The 19,980-nt window shown below is 44.8% G+C and overlaps 1 protein-coding gene across 2 annotated transcripts in view; it reads right to left on the bottom strand.

The window, feature by feature from the left end:
- Shal (Potassium voltage-gated channel protein Shal) overlaps window positions 1-6,866 on the bottom strand; it is a 203,054-nt gene extending 196,188 nt beyond the window's left edge. For both annotated transcript variants that reach the window (XM_084587120.1, XM_084587121.1), the window contains exon 1: window positions 5,752-6,866. In XM_084587120.1, coding sequence (XP_084443246.1) covers window positions 5,752-6,866 — 1,115 coding nt within the window. The remainder of the gene's footprint in view (window positions 1-5,751) is intronic.
- Window positions 6,867-19,980: the final 13,114 nt, after the last annotated feature.

The following is a 19,980-nucleotide window of genomic DNA, read 5'->3' as shown; positions in this document are numbered from 1 at the left end:
CTATTAATAACTTCATACAAGAAGCAGCCATCAGAATAAAGATGAGTATTAGAAAAGTCATTAAAGTATATTAAAAAATGAAGCAGCTCAAAGACGCACTCCTGATGGGACATCAATAACATAAGAGTCAGCCCAACTGTAAGATACTAACTGGAGGCGAAATGAGAAAAGTTAAATATTACGTTAATATATGGGTATTTAGCGTAGCAAGAAGTTTAGAATGTGTCAAATGCTTTTGTGAAATCTATAAAATGGTATTAATCCGGTTGCCAACATTAAGGGTAAAAGAAATGTAATGCGTAATACCGTACTAAAGCTGCGCTGGGACCCATATTATGTGCTAGCCAAACAATTATTTGATTCCCGAAAGAGCATATGATGTGCTCATTACTGACGTGTTATATTATTCTGCACAACCATGATGTCATATAAATGGGATTGTAGCTCCCCATGAATACATATACATTGCTAATAGGGTGAAGCTGTTATCAGACGAACTGAAAACAATTGTTGGAAGCATCTTACATTACGCCAAGGTCACTATTGACGTCATTATCTATGCTGAACGAAGTGGATGAAGGAAAAATGGAATGTCATAGAAGAATAGATTAGGATAGCACTGAAGACAAAATATATAGTGGAGGTTAATTCTTAAAGGATCGTCCAGGTAAACGTGAAAAAAAAAAACAAAAAAAAAACATATATTTGGCTGCCTGAAACCTGTCGGCACAGGCGTTGCATCGTTCCTATAGCTTGTATATGTCCTTCAGGTGCAGACAAGTCCCCTTGTCGAAACGTTGGCTTGGCTTGCGAACTGAGGTTCTCCTCAACCCTTGTTCAGTGCTATTTTCATACTGTGTAGCCATCTTCTCCCCTCGTTCTACCTTGTATATGTACTGAAATAAGAGGTTGCTCTTTTAGTTGAGCCTTCAGCGATCAACTGCAAGAAAATATTACTTTCACTACAATCCCTGTTAAAATTATCGGCGAATTTTATAATAATCGTGACAATGCTTAATACTTCTTAGGCTAGCAGTTCTGTCGTTAAAAGCGTTTTAAAAGCAGCGTAAAAGACGGCGCGTGCACCTGGCGGTGTGTCACCGAGTTGGGCAACTTACAAGCTGTGGTGCAGGAACGAGCACTTAACCTCAAGCAGCATATTATAAGCTGGGCTCATTGTGATTGAAATGACTATCGACAATGTCCAGTAAAAAAAGTTGGAGGCAGTTCTAGGTTTATTACAGAGATTAAGGTTTTATAATTTGCGCCGCGACTTTCATGCCAAAACTGCCTGTAGCCGTTTGGGGGCACGAATTCCCGCAGCACGCATTCTTGCAAGCATCGCATGCGTTTCAGAAGTACGGAAAGCACAGAACGAAAAAAAAATGAAAAAAAAAAATGAAAATTGTAGCCTATGTTGGCGGCTGGCGTTCATTCGAAACGCTGTAAACGCGTGGTATTGGCGTTCCTGTCCCTCTCAATACCCAAATATAACGCGTGTGCTCTCGTTGAGATTTCTACAAGCCGCAACAATCCGCGAAAGTGGCACAACCACAGCTCCCGAGGGTCCGATTGTGCCCCTTTCTATGTCACTTCACGTCCTTAGTAATGGCCGTCCTTTTTCTAGTTTCGGTTCGAAAAACAATCGCTTTTGCTAGCGATTCTTGAAACCTTCGCCTCAATTACAAATGCCGCATTTTTTTTTTATTACTCTCTCTTGGCGTACTATCAGAAAACGCTCAGTTTATGGGCGAAAAATTGGTTGCATTTGGCCTTTAAGCTAGCTTAGTAAAATTATTCCATAGTTTTTGTGCTGTTTTCTGAAAAACGTTGCGGTATGTTCAAATGATACAGGAAAAGCAGTGATATATTGTGTCTACATTCCTAAATGGGTAATTCACCTATGTTTAATGCCATGCTAAAGTTTGTTCTTTCTAATAGCAATGTATCTAGCTCTATTCTCTGTCCAGAGCCGTGCTCACAAATATTCTACATGCGAAACTTATCGATGGTGCGCAGGCAAAGCAAATCCTGTAAAAATCAAAACAGAACATTGCGCGTTGAAAAAGCAGTGGAAGCTTAGAACGTAAGCTAGCTCGTAGACGAAACTATGACTATGCCAAACATACGCTTATCCGTTAAAACGTGTACATTCACATGGAGCAGCTCAGGACTCAATGATTCATGACTGATCAGTTGTTGTCAATTTGTTTTTACAAAGCAAAAATTGCCATGTCGAAACCCCCGACAGCTAAGACCAAGCACGCAAATGGCATTTAAAAGCTTCTCTTAAACACCTGCTCCCGTAAACGCTCGAAAAATAGCATGCAGTGGCTAAAACATTGCCGCAAAAATCTTTCTTCGCCAAATTTCCTTTATTTCCTCCCAGGGTGCAATGAGTAGAAGGCTCTGATCAAATAATTTGTAACTGTCTGTATGAAAATTGAGTACAGTTCTGTTAAGGCCCTTGGGACTGACTCCGTCCTCAAAGAGCATGCTGAAGAGAGTCCAATTATGCTTGTGGAACCTGCTACCCGTCCATTGCATGAATCCAGTATGGGAAGCAACTGCGTTCCCGATGACGTCTTGCATTAGGGTGCAATCAGCAAACGCCTATATCTCCATGAAATTGCAAGAGAGGACAGTGTCATCTTAACTCCATGCTTCGTGCGGCTCATCATGCAGCTGTTGGCAAGTGTAAAGCAGGCAACTGGGTGACATGCCTTAGGATGGCGATCAAATTATATAATATCTGGCACACGACGGTGATGAGAAGATGGAACAAATAATATCAACAAGGGATGAATTGGTCACTGATCAAGTAAAAAACAAACACAACTAAAGTTTCTGGTTCTGATTAAAGCCCGAGTTAATATGGGATACATAAATACCGTTTGATTTGTACTGGTCAGTTATCCGTTCTTCACCTCGTTAACTGGCATGATAGACAAGGAATAGCTCTTCAAAGTTCACTAAAAAATGCATCCTATATGCTGTTTTTAAACTTCCTGTGACGTTAGCATTAGTCCCATGAAACTTCCTCCAATAGTGCAATCTTCAAAGCGTACTATACGATTCCTATACTATAATATATTGAGCGTGAGCATAGCAACTAAGCGGAATGGAGCCAGGCAGTTTTCATCTAGTGCAGATTGCTTGTTAGGGTCTAGAAAACAGGCTTTTATTACATTTGACGTATTATAGCTTCTTTATTATACCTATAAGTAGACTGGAACACAAACGGAAGTAACCTTGAGTCCTGCTCCTTTCATCCAGCAGATGGCAGAAAGCGTAGCTCACGAACAGCCTTCGCAGTCGCTCTCCACGCAGGCTTCATTCTGATAGTAATGCCCCATTATTTTAAAGCGCAAATATTTCCTTTAAACAGCGAGTGTAACGTGTAGGAAAGAATGCTTGCTCTGAGCCATGAATTTTTATATCGTGCTAATTTGTTAACACCGGTAAACGTAGTAAGTGCTAGCAATTCGCTCGATTAAGCGTTTCAAGGTAATTCCATGTCTTGCACTTGATTAATAATAATAATTTTGTCATGGTATACCTAAGTCTCATTTGCGCTCAGACATTTTAGGTGGCATACTGAATGATATAACTATGCCCAAAATAATTTCAGTACACCGTTTGCAGTATCTGCCATTCGAAGAAGTTGACGATGTAAACGACAGGGCGATTGGTATCAATTTGAGAGAAAAAGCGACAAAAAGAAATGTAGCACCTTTACTGGATCACTAAAAGGGCCTTAACGCAAGCAAACTAATGTTCTGTTCTCGTCAGCCTGGCAAAATGAGCCGCATTCATCGAATACTTTGTGAAATAAATATGACAGATAAATTTATTCCTGCAAGCGGCAGTCATGAACGGGATAAATTAAACAAGAACGTGTTATCGCGAAATTCCGAGAGCACTGTGGAATCTACAGTGCTGCAGAAATGCGAAATCCTAAGCATTGCTGCTGCACACGGTGCATCACGTTTGCTGTCATTATCATTATCAACTAAATGTGCCGTCATTATCATTGCTAATGTCATCATTGTCATTATCACTAACTGCAGCGTCAGTGCCTTCGCTACTGTCATCCTCACGATAAACAAGGAGGATTATGATGTGCTTTTCACGTCTCCGTAAAAGCGTGTAATAAATAGCATGCTGAAAAAAAAGAAAGAAAAAGCCCGGGCGTGGCGCGGTTGCTTAAACCGCTCGGCTTGGGATCCAAGGGATCGAGGTTCGATTCCCAATGGAGACAAGATTTATTTATTTTTAACTATCTTCCTAACGGTAGACTGGCCGATGACGTCACCAGGTGATGATGTCACAATCGCGCGGTATCCCGCGGTATCTTGCAAAGAAGTGTGACACTTCTCGTGGCTGGACGGACAGGGTCATGGCCGCGAGTACGAGCTATTAAAAGCTTTCGCCTTAAAATTATAAGCAACAGCCCGCATCTCCAATAACCATTCCTACAAACCATCTGTTGTAAATACTGAGAGCTGTTACGCACAGAACCTAAAAGAACAACTGCAAAGCAGGGCTCGTTACCTATTTATCTCTAATTAAGTATTTTTATTTATATTTTTCAACAAGCGAAACAGGCACCCACCATTTTCATTCGGAAATCAACAAATACCACACCGTCAGCTAACTAGGCAGTTGTATATCTGCAATAAATTGGAATGGGAGAGAGGTTGATTCCATGTAGTGTTCACATCACGAATGAAAACTTAGAACTGTTTTTGTGATATAGGAGGCACTTTCACTGCACCCATCATGAAACAAAAAGAAACAATATTATTCGTTTCTTTCTTTTAATTAACGGCTTTACGGGCACATTTTTATCCAGCACATAAAAATTGATGAACGACGCGAGTCTGCTGCGACACAGAACGTTAAACAACAATAATAAAGAGATCATCGCACAATAAGCAATATTTTTGTTGATAATTATGATATCAATAGCGCAGAAAAAGCCCCCGGCAGTACAGCACACATTGGAAAACCACGATATTGAACGGCCTGTTAACATAAATGCTAAAAGAAGCTGGCAGAATCACGTTTAGATATTAACGTTTGCAACAGCAAGGTAGCACAGCTTGGTGTGAGTCTAAAACGTTTTTGTACCATGGCTAATACAGGGCGCATTAAGGCAGCGACGATGAAAGGCCTAACGCACTTGGCCACAAAACGACCTGCAGGAACTGACCTTGAGGTGCTCTGCTATTTGTGCTCATTCAAAAATATGTCGATACTTCTCTCATGCACTTACGGCCTAACTGTGCAGTTCTCTGCAAATTTATCAAAGCACCGTTGTCAAAATATGATCTAAACGTAAATCGGTTGCTCAAGAAAACAACGTTATACACCAGGGCAACCAAAACTATAAATGTCTTCGAAACGAATTGGCTGCTACTGCTGTAGCACGACGTCTTTTTGCAAACGTAGACATGCTGTTGGAGTAACCGGCTTACGCGGAAAGGGCTTAGGTCTTACTAAAGAGGAATAGTAAAAGAAAATGCGTGTAAGAAGAGCCGCACAATAGCACAGGCTGTCCGGCATTTTGAATGTGGAGCAGCTCGATTCAGGCAGGCTGCTGGCATAGATAGCTGCCTACGTATCGGCTATTATAGAACGCGGCCGGTCCGAGTGACCTCGGTTCCTGCAAAGCGTGCCGCCCGCATAGCGCGAGCGCGTGCGGTGCAGCACCGCCGGTGGCCCCCGGCAGGGGGAGCGGACACTCACCCGAGGGTGGTCATGGTGACGATGGTGTACCAGAAGGCGGCCGGTATACTGGTGAAGGTGGTGCTTTTTACGTTCTTCTCAGCATAGAACATGACCGTGGCGAAGATGATGATGGCCATGGCGAGCGAGAAAACGAGGAAGCCCAGCTCGGAGGCGCAGCTCTTGAGCGTGTAGCCCAAGATGCGCAGCCCCTGCGAGTGTCGCGAGAACTTGAAGATGCGAAACACGCGGAACACCCGCAGGGTGACGAACGCGCCGGACACGTCGTCGTTGTCCTTGATACCGAGACCGATGTAGTAAGGCATGATAGCCACCACGTCGATGATGCTCATGACAGAGCGCATGAATTTGCAGCGGTTAGGCGCCGCGTACAGCCGCAGCAAGTACTCGGCGGTGAAGATCATTACGCAGGCCGTGTCCAGGCAGAAGAAGGCCACCTTGTAGCTCTCGCCGCACGAGCGAGTCCCGCCCGCGCGTGTGTCGTGTCCGCAGGGGATTGTCTCCACCACGTTGGCCATCACCGAGACGGCGATGAAGAATCCCGTGACGTAGTAGAAGACCAGGGCGGCAGTGCCCGTGTGTGGGTTCTCGAAGGCACGCCACATGCGCTGACGGATGGTCGAGTGCGCCAGCTGCGCCTGCTGGTCCCCCTCGGACAGTTTGTCGTCCAGCATCCGCTCGGCGTTCTCTCGCTTTCTGTCCCTGTAGTCCTCGTAGCAGCAGTCGCCGATCACATCCGGCACGATGCCGAAGAAGGCCAGCTCCTCGTCGTAGGCCATTAGGCACTCGTGCTTGGGATAGTGCAGCTTGCCCGTGCGATAGTAATTGAGGATGTGCCGGAAGATGTCCGGGTCCCGGTCGAAGAAGTACTCGCGCGCCTCCTCGTCGAAGAAGAACTCACGCTCGTTGGAGCCCAGTAGCGTGTCGGGGAACTTCTCCACCGTGTTGCGCCACGTCTCGAAGCGGCGCCCGCTCACATTGATGGTGAACTTCTCGTCCTCGCGCCGCCGCCGCTCGCGCGTTACCGGCGGCGCCGGCAGCGGGTTGTTGGCGATGGGCACCCAGCCGATGGCGGCCGCGCGGGCGAACGGCAGCCAGGCCGCCACCGACGCCATGCCGCCGCCGGCGCCTCTTCAGCGCAGCGCTCCTTCGCCGCCGCAGCTGCCGCCGCCGCCGCCGCAGCAGGGGCCCCTGGCCTCCATCTTGCCGCTACTGGCGGGCTCTGCGCGACGCATGCGCCCCCCCTCCTCCGCGCAGCCGCCGCGCCCCCGGCTCCTCCGCGCCACCGCCGACGACCGCAGCGCCGCCGCTCGCACATCAGCCGGGCTGCTCGCGCCGTCGGAGAACGGAGAGCTTTGCATCGCCGCGATCCTGGCACTGCGATGTTCTGGAACGCGGAACAGCCTCTGTTCCTCGTCCGACTGCGGCGGGCGAAACCGTTACATCAAGCCTCCACCGCGCATCGGGCCGGCGATGTCTACAGGCTCGCGAATTTTAGCCGCAATGCGTTCGATGTTTGCCACGAATTACGACCCTTCTCAGTTGTTCGCTCAACGTGGCCTCAGAAACTGCCTTCCTCAAGGTTATCCCTGTCCTTGCCAGTCCGTTGTTATAAGCGCTCTGGGAATTGGTTGGGAAAACTTTTACTATCGGCTATTTGAAATCGCTCGCTGATGTGACAGAAAATTTTAATGCTTATATATATATATATATATATAAGGCGCAACAAATTCGGAACTGCCTAAGACGCAGGGCCCCGCCGCGGTGGTGCAGTGGTAAGACGCCCGACTACTGCGCCGGAGTACCCGGGTTCGAACCCAACCTCGACGGCTGCGTTTCGATGGAGGCGAAACGAAGAGGCGTCCGTGTGCTGTGCGATGTCAGTGCACATGGAAGATCCCCAGGTGGTCGAAATTAAACCACTACGACACCTGTTTCTCTCTTTCCGCTTTCAATCCCACCTTCCTCATTTCCCTTATGGCGCGGTTCAGGTATCCACAGAACAATTGTGACAGATAGTGTGCCTTTTCTTTCCTGTGAACCAATTATTAATATTATTAAGAAGCAGGGAGGCTTATAAGGGAGTTCCCGGCAGATTATCAGCATGACTATCGAAAAGCAATAGCAAAATTAGCATGGCACAAATATCAAGCAGGGCTGTCAGGACTGGAGCAGTTTTCTAACAGACGGTTTTGCATATTTGTGGGTGTTAATCAAAAAGTTTATCAAAACAATCATTGGAACGTAACAGAGCCGAGCATATATGGTAGACATCTAGTCCGGGCTTTTGACAGCAGCGACTGTTTCCGTGGTCGAAGATGATGGATAAGTTCGGAAAATATTTTTTCGATAACTTGTGTTCAATTACAAGATCTTCAATAAAGACATCCAAAATCTATCGTTGCGAAAACATATCTAGATTTCGGTCAAATCGTAAGTTCGTAAAAGGAGGTGAGAACATATGTTTAAATTCAATCAACTTTATTTTCTGGAAAACCCTGCAAAAATAGTAACAACGTATTCCGCAGCCCAAAAATATTGCGAGCCAATGCATCAGCAATCTGCCTGCGAACTGTAACATAATGCACAAGACAGGTGGTCATACGTAAATTTGCATACATGCCGCGAGTGGTGAATATGTTGTGGTCTGAATACCTCTGTAACCTCCTACATTTTCACAGTTACATAGACACATCAGAGCTGAAATGATGTTCATAGCGATCCAAAAATAACTTACATGAAAGTAACGAAAAAGACGCAGCATCGTCTTTAAAGAGAAAGGGAAATAGTCTCAGTGCTTCACTGCTTCACAACCTCACACAGGTCTAAAGTTTCGTGATACAGCGTATTCCGCTTATTCTAGTAATCGTTACTCAAGTGTGCACTGAATAACAGGTGTCCTTTTCAAAACTCCTCCAAAGCTCATTGCAGTGACATCGCTCTTTTTTTTTTTTTTTTAATCGTTATCTCAGATACATTTAGAAAAAAAAAAACCTTACACAGTCGGTTTAAAATGAAGCCAATAGCACGTCAGAGAAAACCGGTAAAGGAAGCAAACAAAACGTACAGATGCCTCTTGGTCTGCCGTGGCAGGCGCGCGGCAGCTCAGCCGTGTCGAATAGACAATTGGAAGCAATGGCTGAGTCTTGACGCACGCACGGCACAGTGCAAATAAATGGTGGCACGCCGCTAGCAAGCGTGCGCGAGCTTCGGCCTTCTTGAGCTAACATCCGGCGGAAACCGAACGCTTCGCCATGCTGCATCAGCTGCTCGGGACGCTGCCAATACAATCGCTGGCCTCTCCTGCAGCGCAGGCGCACATGATTTAAACCTCACTTCGAGGATTCAGTCCGAAAGAGTTTGGTTGCTCTTTCACTAGAACTGTGACGTCGTTGTACCGGATTTGTATGCAGCAAGCAGTACTAGTTCTCGGTGAGGAAAAAAATTCTAAGGATGGTTGCGATACTCCCTAATGCGAAATTTGGGAGCAGCATTCGTCGTTTTTGCGACATAATGATGCGAAGAATTCCAGGGATGCTTGTATGCATGTATGTATGTATGTATGTATGTATGTATGTATGTATGTATGTATGTATGTATGTATGTATGTATGTATGTATGTATGTATGTATGTATGTATGTATGTATGTATGTATGTATGTATGTATGTATGTATGTATGTATGTATGTATGTATGTATGTATGTATGTATGTATGTATGTATGTATGTATGTATGTATGTATGTATGTATGTATGTATGTATGTATGTATGTATGTATGTATGTATGTATGTATGTATGTATGTATGTATGTATGTATGTATGTATGTATGTATGTATGTATGTATGTATGTATGTATGTATGGGCATTTTTTCGCATGAAGGCACACCTTGCTCTTATTGCTGTCGGTCACCCACTTGGGGAAATCCTCTTTCCTATGAGCAGTTACAAAGCCCTCTTTATTCTTCTCGCAAGCCAAAAAAAATTTCTCAGAAGAAAAAAAGGAAGAGCCACGAACGAGCGACGCACAGCTCAGGTCTCTTTTTTCTTTTCTTCTGAGAAATTCTCTGGATCGTGGCTCTCTCTTGGTTCGTGTCTCTTTCCCTAGGTGGCAGATGCAACGGCACTAACGCTCAACCGCCTAGCGGGTACACAAGATCTGCGCTCGCTTTCTATCAAGACTGCACGGTTGTGGAGAGCTGTTATTGCAGCTCCTTGTAAGTGGTGATCGATCGTCGCGTGACAGCAGTGCCCAATTACTTTCTGCTATTGAGCTCGCGAATGGGCACGTTAACCCGGAATTCATTAATTACGGCATCCTTTGCAACGTGTAGGGCGCGGAAAAATTCATTAGGCGCGCATTGTTACCTTTGTTAATTTATCTGTCTGCGAGGAGCTACCATTCTAACCTCTTGAACTTTTTACTGCGACCATGGCTGTGTCTCTTCGAAATTGGAAGTGTCGCTGCAGCAGACCTTCTTTCTGCGGTAGATGGTGCTGCTGACCGCTGAAATTACTATTTGAAAGCTCCGCACTTTTATGGTCAAGACTTTAAGGAATATCAGCATATTTTCAATTTTAATTCCTTTTCTCCATCTCCATGCACCGCCAAACAGAAAAAAAAAAAAAAAAAAAAAAAAAAAAAAAAAACTTCTTTCTTATACAGGTCTACGGGTTTTGCGCTGGCACACTGCTCATGAAATTATCGAATGATCCAGGCTTCAATAAGTACTTTCTTCTGGGCGAGTCGGCGAGGCTTCAAGGACCTCGCGGGTCAGCCAGTCTGCACTCTTTTCAACATTCGAACTTTATTAGGGTTGGCTGGCTTGTACATGTTTTCATTCTTTGAATTTAATACAGCGCACAACAAGGTTAGCGCCTAATTTGCCTGCTGCTACTGCAGTATGCTCTCTTGTTGACCACTGACACACCTTCCTTTCTGTCCTGCGTAATGTTTCCCACAGTACACGGGATCGCGATGAACGATTCATTCAACATAACCAAAGTGCGTTGTTCGATGCTTTATTTCGTATTCTTATATAATCCCAGAGTGGTTTCTGAGGAGTAATAAAATAAGGACAATGCTCATGCCCCTCAAATCTGACCTTGTTTTCAGGAAATAAGTGAACCTGGGTAGAAAAGAAAAACAAGTACACGCAAAAGCTACATCCACACCAACCAAACCACTCTCAGGATGCGAAGGAGTATGCATGAAGAGCTGGCAGAGCCAACCGACGGATCGAACCGGCGCTACACTCTTAATCTGGTTCCACATACATTCCGATCATAAGTGGAACTTTTAAAAAAGTTCCACTTAATAAGCGGAATTTTTTTGAAAGTTCCACTTATATCTGGAACCTATGCGGAACGAGATTAAGAGTGTATGAAAGTGAAAACCGCACGTGATCGCGCACACAGACGTCTTCACTGCCAGGCACGCTTACATTGCTGCAGCGGCATAGAAGGGGAGAAAAAAACAGACATGTCAAAGTTTCCTCCGTTGGAGCAATCCATTATTAGGGTATGCCTCTCGTAGAAAACGTGCCAGGTGCCGGTGCATATGCATCACAGCATAAGTTAGTCACTGAGGTGCACGCGACTTGCAAGCATGGTTTTCTTTTTCCTTTCCATCGCCCATCAGTCCGGCAAGCTAATCGAATTTCCCCACAAGAATTGCTTCTGGAAGGCGGGATTCGTTTGGAATGCTAGTGACGCGAACATTCGCAATGCTCCCTTCTATGTTGATGGTGACGGCGGCGTGTCGGGACTTGAATAACTCTTGCATGTTGACGATGCAGCCACGAAAAATGCAGATTTCACCGACGAGGAGATCATCTCAGCTGACACCCTTGCTGACAGTGATGACGAGCAGGAATTTATGCTAAAGAGTTCTTACAGAGGGCAGAGTTCATCTGAGAATTCATTTTTGCCGAAGGTATTCCATTCGTATATGTTTCGCTATTGGGCACCCTGCAAAGAACGAAATATGTCGCGAAACAGTCAAAGCTGGCTTATAAGGATATTTTTCATGCAAAGAAATCTACACTGTGAGCTATTTTCTTGTCGTTAAATGCTCTGAAATTTGCACTTTCATTTTTCTTTTTCTTTTTTTTTTTCATTGCTCGGTGACAACAATTATTGATTATAACAACGATATTTCTCTGGCACTCCTTTATAGTTATAAGTAGGGTTTGACTGTGTTTTATTATCATCATTCCGTTCATACGATATTGTACTTTTTAGTGATTATTGACCGCCTATATAAATAACCATTAAGTAATTCATAAATAAGTGCTAAGTAATTGTTATCAAATAGTTAACAATTGAATAACTATTATAGATTGCTGGCTATTATAAACTTGTAATGTATTCTTTGATATATATAACTATTCAGCAACAGGTGTGAAAGATTGACGTCAGGTTGACACATCGACCCAGTGGCCGACCGAGTGACTGACTGACTGACAGACATCTTACAAGGCAGACAAACAAAGAGAGCGAAATGATGCGGAAGGATTAGATTACGACCGTTGTGTTGATAAGCATTTAAGTAACGCACGTAAGGGACCTTTTATATAAAAGAAATAATTACAAGACACATTAACATGCTCCAAACGCAAACTTTATCCTGTGATAGACGCTGGATGAGTATGACTAGTATTGCGATGTGAAGGATTGATAATAATAACGATATTTTACGATGACGTGTCGTGGACCACATAAGGTTCCTGTTATTCGCGGTACGTTAAGACACCTAGATTAGCTCTGTTCCATAAAGGTGGCGTAAAGTCTGTACCCGCGCGCCACTTCGTGGAAACTGTGCAGAAATTTTCGGCAAAATGTTTCCTGCTGCATTAGCGGAAACGCAAACGTTCCGTTGTCAAGCATGCGTTCCTGTTTCATCCATTAGTTCATTCACAAATTATACACTGTGGCTTGGCATACAAATTTATTTCATAGCGGCAGTTGCGCAAGAATAGCGTAACATCAGAAGCCTATTCTTAGTTGGACTAATTTGTGAATAAAGGACAAAACAAACAAATAAATGAATAAAAGAAAACTCGATCGATCGTTCGAGTGGAATAAAGCTACTGAATGAAATAATCCTTAGAGGGAAAGCTAAGAATTGATTGATTGATTGATTGATTGATTGATTGATTGATTGATTGATTGATTGATTGATTGATTGATTGATTGATTGATTGATTGATTGATTGATTGATTGATTGATTGATTGAACGAGAGAGCGATCCTGATTGTATGTGGTACTGTTAAGACAAAAATCATGTAACCTTTTAGAAGTATGCAGAGCTGGAAGTGAAAAAAAAATATAGTTACGGAGGCAGCATAAGACTGCCATAGCCTCCTTTATAAAAATGGCTATGGGACAACTCATGTGCTGTGCGGGCAATAACTTTCACCCAAGATGTTGTTACTGTAATGGCCTTTACCCTGGCGTCCAATCAAGAGGCATTTATTCTGCAGGCCTTTATCCCTGTCATTTTCATTACTGACCCTCATCATTATTTAGTATTGTCTTTTATTAATTTGAAAGCAATCGCCCTCAAGGCCTTAATTCTGAAGGCTTTTGATTTCAATGCAGTCCCCCTGAAGCTTTTGTCATTGTCACTAATCACCATCATCATTATTTAGTAACGTTCTTTATCATTTCATTATTGTCCGTTATTATGAACTATTGTTAATTATTGACTCTATCTAATGAACACTGGTGACGTCACTGGGTTACTTAATGCAACTTTTTCTGGGCGAAGCCACAGCTCAGTTGTGAAGATGCGCTTCTCTTGCGCTGCTTTCTCTTACTCTCGCTCTTGCGCTGCCACTGTAAGCCGACGAGATTTTTTCGTTATTCCATTCACTCTTCCCAACAAAATCATTTTGGAGAGGTTCTGCAACGTGTTCTTTCCACGTTTATTTCACTTTCACAAATTTTCCAACTACAACTGCACAAAGTTTGCAGCTGTAAGCCGACATCAACCAGAAAGCTCGCTTAAGGGTTCTCTAAAACAACATCTCGGCTGTCTTCGAGCGGCAGTGCCGCAGCATCACCGACGAAACGACCGAACTAGAGCGCGTACGAGCGAATACAGTCGTGCGCTCTAAATCAGTGCAATCCACAGAGGCCGCTAGAGAGTGTGCTGAAGAGGCGAGGGCGGGCGCGGCACTGCGCTGCCTCGGCCCTCCCCCACCAGGTGAGAGCAATTCAATCGACACAAATGGCTCGTCTCTAATGCCTCGTTTCCCTGGGCCGCCACCGTGGGCCCTGTCGGCTGCCTTGGCCCTCCAAAAGCATCGTCTTTTATACGCGCACATTCCCGGGGCGCCCTTGTTTACGCGGCTCCAAGCGCAGGTGTTTGGGTGGTCTCCTTGATTTCTGGCGCCTTCGAATTATGCTGAGCTCTTTTCTCCCTGTCAGTACTATGGAATTGCATGCGCTTCGTTTGCCGGCGCCCGTCTCAAACATTTATTAGCTTCCCTTCTGTGGCTGCTTTTCGAGCTTGCATCAAGATATCAGAGCAGGATGAGGCCTCCACACGGAGCTCCATCTTTGTTTAATGTCTCTTAAAGCCACCGGGGGAGCGCTGCAGAAAATGAGAACTCTCCATAATTATAGCATCGAACGAGACCCGGGCCTGCGGCGACACGAGCAGATCAGCTCCGCTAAATGATAGTATAAAACATTAAGTAATTGCAGGAGAATTTCTTCACAGAACTGGACCTGTACACATTCCGAATTAGCGTCGTTTTGAGAAGTGTCGTTTTTTCCCTCACTTGAATGGCGCAAGTGCCAATTGCGAATGCGAGCGGTAGCATCAAGCTTCAAAGTTTATCCACCAGGTGGGGGCGGAAACAATATTTTCACAAGGACGCAAACTCTAAATACGGGTCCGAATAGCCTGTTTGCGCTTTGCTTTGGATATCGTTGTCTTTGCCAGCTTTCATCCGTACTCCAGTCACTTCAAATGCAAAAGCAGGCAGCCGCTTGTAAGTGCGAGAATTAGTTCGAACACATATCCAGTTTGTGCGACTCCTTCTACACGTAGGGACACACAAGCACTTCGACTAGGGTCTGCTTCGGCTTCCTCCCTCTTATCCTCTCCCTCTCCCCAACGTCCTGAAAAAAAAAAAAGAAGTCGGCAAGGAATTGCCTTCTGATAAGCAAGAAGTTAAACGGAATGGCGGAAGATTTGAAACGCGGCGGCAGGATAGCAAAAGGCTGGTCGGCTTGGTTTATAACGCTAACGTCTCAAAGCAACTCGGGCGTTGACAGTCCTGTTTTGGAGGACTCTGGATCATTTCAACCAACTGGAGTCTAACGATGAACTCAGTTGTTCGATATAAAATACTCGAAATTAGAGCCCACAAGCGAATGTTTGTTCTCCCTCGTCAGTCGCAATGACCACTCACTATTTTCTTTTTCAGCTGTGCCTGAAGCCTTATTAGAAAGTAAAGCATACGCATTTTAAAATCGCCGGTGTGGACGTCGGTCAGCAAGTTTTTGCACCGGTCTGACACTGTACTCTTGCCGTTCCTAAGCTCCACAGAAAGAACATATTTGGCCACATCAGCCTTTAAAATAATTTCAATGTCACACTTGAACGAGCCAGCGCCAGGTTCTGTCAAATATTCAGCGTGCTCTTTACGCATATGACAACGAGCGCGGCACCCCTTCAGCGCGGCACCCGCTAGAACCTACACGCGCTTTCCCTTTTCATTCTTTTATCCACCTTGAGCCATACTCGTTTTTCTCCTAAAGGAAGTTCTATTCTGTCTCTATCACCATCCATTCCCATCATCCCAGCAGAGCACCAATTTACTTGCACCTCTAAAGCGCACGAGAAGGGATCTAAAGTCGCGCTGCACACCCAAGAAATCATTCTAGAATGCCCGCGTCGCATGCACACCGCCGGGCCCGGGCGCCGATCGGGACACCTAAGAAGGCGCGAACCCAAGGCAGGCCGGAAAAACAAGCTCGGTTGGTCCACTGTGCGCATCCCGGACCCACAAAATCGCGCCACTGCAAAATAGAAAAGAAAAAAAAAAAGAAAATAGTGAAAGGAAAGTGAGGAAGACAAGCGGGCAAAAGCGGGAGAGAAATCAACGAGGAAACAGAGCGCACGCAGAACGCGCGCTCGCGGCGGCGGTGACGACGATCGCCGAGAGTCGGCCAGCCAACAAACGAACCGACTGACCGGGTTAGAGCAGCTCAGCCGAAGAGAGGGGTGCACCCTCCCCAAGAAAGTAACACTCGAGAAAGGAAAGCGAAGGTCAGCGCCAAGCTAGAAAGAACGGAAGGAAATAACGAAAATAAAGGAGGAGGGGGGGGGGGGGGGGGTGTAGACCGGGTGCTTTGAAAACAGCGACAAACGAAACACTGGCGGGAGATGAAGGAAAGAAAAATAGAGAAAGAGGGGAAGAAAAAAAACGCACCCAGCGCGCAGCCGCTGGCTAAAGCTCCGCAGCGGGAGACCCCAGGCGGTCGCCATGACGACCCGCGATGACGTCAGCAAGGTAGCCAGCCAACCAACGGCGCGAGTTTTGCTGCCCGCGCCTGTGCACAGTCGGCTATGTAGCTTGCTTAGCAGCCGGTTCTCTAACGCCTGCCCTAAGAAGTATATACAGTAACTGTTCTTTTTGGCTTAGTTTACTTTTCATCTCGTATGCATCCCCAGGCTTTACTCTTCACATGCCGCTTCTCGTCTAGGCCGTCTTTATTTGCAGTATGCTAATGCTCAACTTTTCTTTTTTCGATCTGCACGGCTTCAAAGCTGTCTGCATAGCAAAACTTCATCGCCGGCATTTCAGGCTTGCTCCGGTGACCTCAGCCCAGCTCTCCGATCAAAATGATAACTACGTTTGGCGCGGTGCATGAGCGCTTTTGCGTGTGCCTCGGCTCTCAATATTTCCAGAGGCGCCATTAGAAATATTCGAGTGCATTTGGCTTGGAAAGAAAAGAAGCCGGCGAGCATCGCGTGAACCATTCAATCAGATTCACCCTTGTTTGCAAAGAGCACAGGAAACAAATATCGATAACGCCGCAGATGGCTTCTTTGCACAACGAACATTTACGCGGCAAAGCCAGCTTTCCGAATCGGAAGATGTTCAGGTCGATCGGTCAAAGCATAAAGCTCTCTATGAAATGAGGTCAGTTCCGTGTTAACGAGTTATTAACAATGCACGACGCCTCTGAATGGCCCGGGGGTGTCATCTTATTGTTCTTTTACTGCAACAAAAGCTTTGTTGTCCGGTCAAACAGAATGCAAGACTCCTTTTCCGTACCAACATTTGGCTTGCTTGGTCAGGTTCAAAGGCCTTACAACTACTTCCAATAAACGTCAGTCGGAATAAATAAACTTAGAGTGTAAAGCTGTAAGTACAGTTTTCGCTATCAGCGCCAGGGTTTCAGAAATGCAAATTCAAGACGGTGAAGAAACCGTTCAGCTATAGAACGAGTACTACTGAAAGATCCAGCCTTGATTCAAAGCCTTGCGGAAGGCTTATTCTGCATTTTATTTAAGGCCACACGACACATTTCAAGCAAAAATCTCCTAACTCGCAGACTATCGTGATATTAATGGCCACTTATTGCGTTCACTCTTCAACTAGAAAGCAAAGCGTTTGCGCAGACAACTGACGAGCAGCCAGTTGCGAGAGACTGAATTGAGCACCCGATTCGGAATGGGCAAGCGACATAGCCGGAGCTCCATGTTTTATTTTCAGTCTTAGAAAGTTCCAGCGATCGTGCCTTTACTTTTTGTGCGTGTGTGTCAAGGAACGATAAAGAAGAAGTTTGGGGCCTGGTAGCGGTGCCGATGACTCCTTTTCCCAAATTTTAAGAAACCACATTAGTGAAGATATACAGCTGGAAAAAAACAGAATACAATATCCCAATACATAAAATACAAAACACTGTACACGTGTTACAAGAAACAACGTTAATGGTCGAGCATAACAGCTGAAAGTACAAAGTAATCATCAAACACAGTAATGCATAGCACTCAAAAATTGCAATAGTTAAGCACATATGAGCGCGTTGCAATAGACCAGGAGCAAGGAAAATAAATATTAGACAAGGCCATACTAGCACAAAAATTACTTAAACGCATACTGTTGAATATGAACCTCAAGAATGATGGTGTAATTACCATCGAAATCTTGTACTAATAATGTCAGTTCAAGAAAGTGAACGTAGAAGCTATTGAAGACACTCAAGAGACACCCATGAAGAGAGGTAGTAGATCTAACATTTAGTAATTTTAGCAATTTAACGTACCACTGGCCTTCCAGGCAAGCAAGTAGAAATGTCTTTACTTGATGCTTCAGAAGGCGAGAAATTTGCGGATGCAAGGCATGTGCCTGCTGCAAAAAATATACCCTCCAATCTATTAATTACGATCAAAATGGCAAGAAAATATGGCGAGCTGCACTTCTTTCATAGTTGGCATGTCCACAAACAAATAATATGTCATCTAAGGACAATTAATTCTATACATTCGAACCTTACAATATCGTTTCACTTTAAACTTTTGTCCCTTCTGTTTTCTTTGCCGCCCTAATTCCCACTGCTGTTTTTATTTTTTTAAGTTTTCTTCTGCCTTGATTTCTTGTCCCAAAAGTGAAAGACTCTAGCTTGCAGAGAGAGCTTCTCTGCATGCACGTATATTATGATTTAAAACACCCTACTCGGTCATTTCATTTTGGATTTTCCGTCTGTTTATTTATTTGATTCTTTTGTTTGCTTTCTTGATTCTCTGCTCATTTGTTTGTCAGGTTGTTTGCTTGCGTATCTATTTGCCTGCATATTTATTGCTGCCTCACTTGTGTGCAGGGAACGATGACGCAAGTGCCTGGTGCTGTCCAGGGAGATGAACCTGTGAACGATAAAATTTCCAAGACTGCTCACGCCTGGACTGGCGGCCGTTTGCGTTGTCCATCGCTTGGCTTTGTGTGAGTTAAATCCACAATACCTTTTGTTTAGTAACGTCCTTTCAGTATGTCAGTGTGCTTGGCTGTGTTTGCTCGCCTCCTTGTATGCTTGTTCGCGTGTTTGGCTGCTTCCACGTTTACTTGTCTGTCTTTGTTTTTGTTTTTTGTTCACCTGTTTGTTTGTTTATCTGATTTTGTTTGTTTGTTTGTTTTGTTCGATGAAAGGAATCACTCTCCAAATTGTCCTTTATACTGCTTTCAAAAAGAAGCCGACGAGCACTAGTCTTACAAGCCCTCAAATGGCTGAAAAGGTTGCTAAAGCACAAGAAAAGCACAAGTGAGATTAATCGTTTATGAACTATTTTTTAGGCATCCAGAACTAAAATTCAATCGCCGAATTATCACGAATTCTGTCTGCTTGATACTTTTTTTTTTTTTTGTACGCAAACTTGCCCTAAGGCATATTATATAAACTCATGTAAATGATTTTCCGTGAGGAACCGGAGCAGGCTCCCGCTCTTAGCGTTGTCGGTGAGCCATTTAGAAAAGTCCTCTTCCTTTGTTGTGGTTAGACCCACTTCGCACAGAATCTGTGTCCTTGATTCCCTTGTCCCTGCACAGGTCCATAGCAGGTGGCGAACATCCACTTCTGCAGCTGGTGTGGAACACTTTGGGCATGTGGTTGGTCCGATATCAGCTTGCGATTCCCATCGGCATTTTACCGATGGGGTAAGGGCCGCCCCAGCTCTTATCCTTCTAAGGGAAACCTCCTCCAATCTAGTTAAGTTACGAGGGAGTGGGAATGTACACGGGGGAATGAGGGCACGTGTACTTTTCCTTAAAGAGGATGCTAAAATGGAAACAGCGGAGCGGGCATCGAAAGGGAGCCTGGTGGGGGGCGCATTAGTGTGTGGAACGTCGTGTGTGAGGTGGTCAACTTTTCTCTGCTCAGTGTTCTCAGCATTGTCTTGTGTCCAATGTATCTGGATGCTTGTCTTTGTTTTTTTATTGAGTGCGTGGATTTCCTGAGTAAAACATAGCGTCTTCGTCACTTTCTTCAGTTGTTTTATGGCGGCTAAGGAGTCTGTATAGATGTGGGCTTCTGTTATCGAATCTATTTTATTTATGGCCTCCATAGCATCGCGGATTGCATAGAGTTCCATCACAAGCGGGTCCGGGTATTCTAAAGGATATTCTTTATGTACCTTTAGTTCGCTGTGTGTTGGACTAGTAGCTGCTGTTCTACCGCCATTTTCTATAATTGATGCGTCCGTATATGCAAA

The sequence above is a fragment of the Amblyomma maculatum genome, chromosome 1, assembly GCF_055883805.1.
Source record: "Amblyomma maculatum isolate TAMU_Amacu chromosome 1, ASM5588380v1, whole genome shotgun sequence".
NCBI classification, from domain to species: domain Eukaryota; kingdom Metazoa; phylum Arthropoda; class Arachnida; order Ixodida; family Ixodidae; genus Amblyomma; species Amblyomma maculatum.
This window is presented reverse-complemented; position numbering and strand designations above follow the sequence as displayed.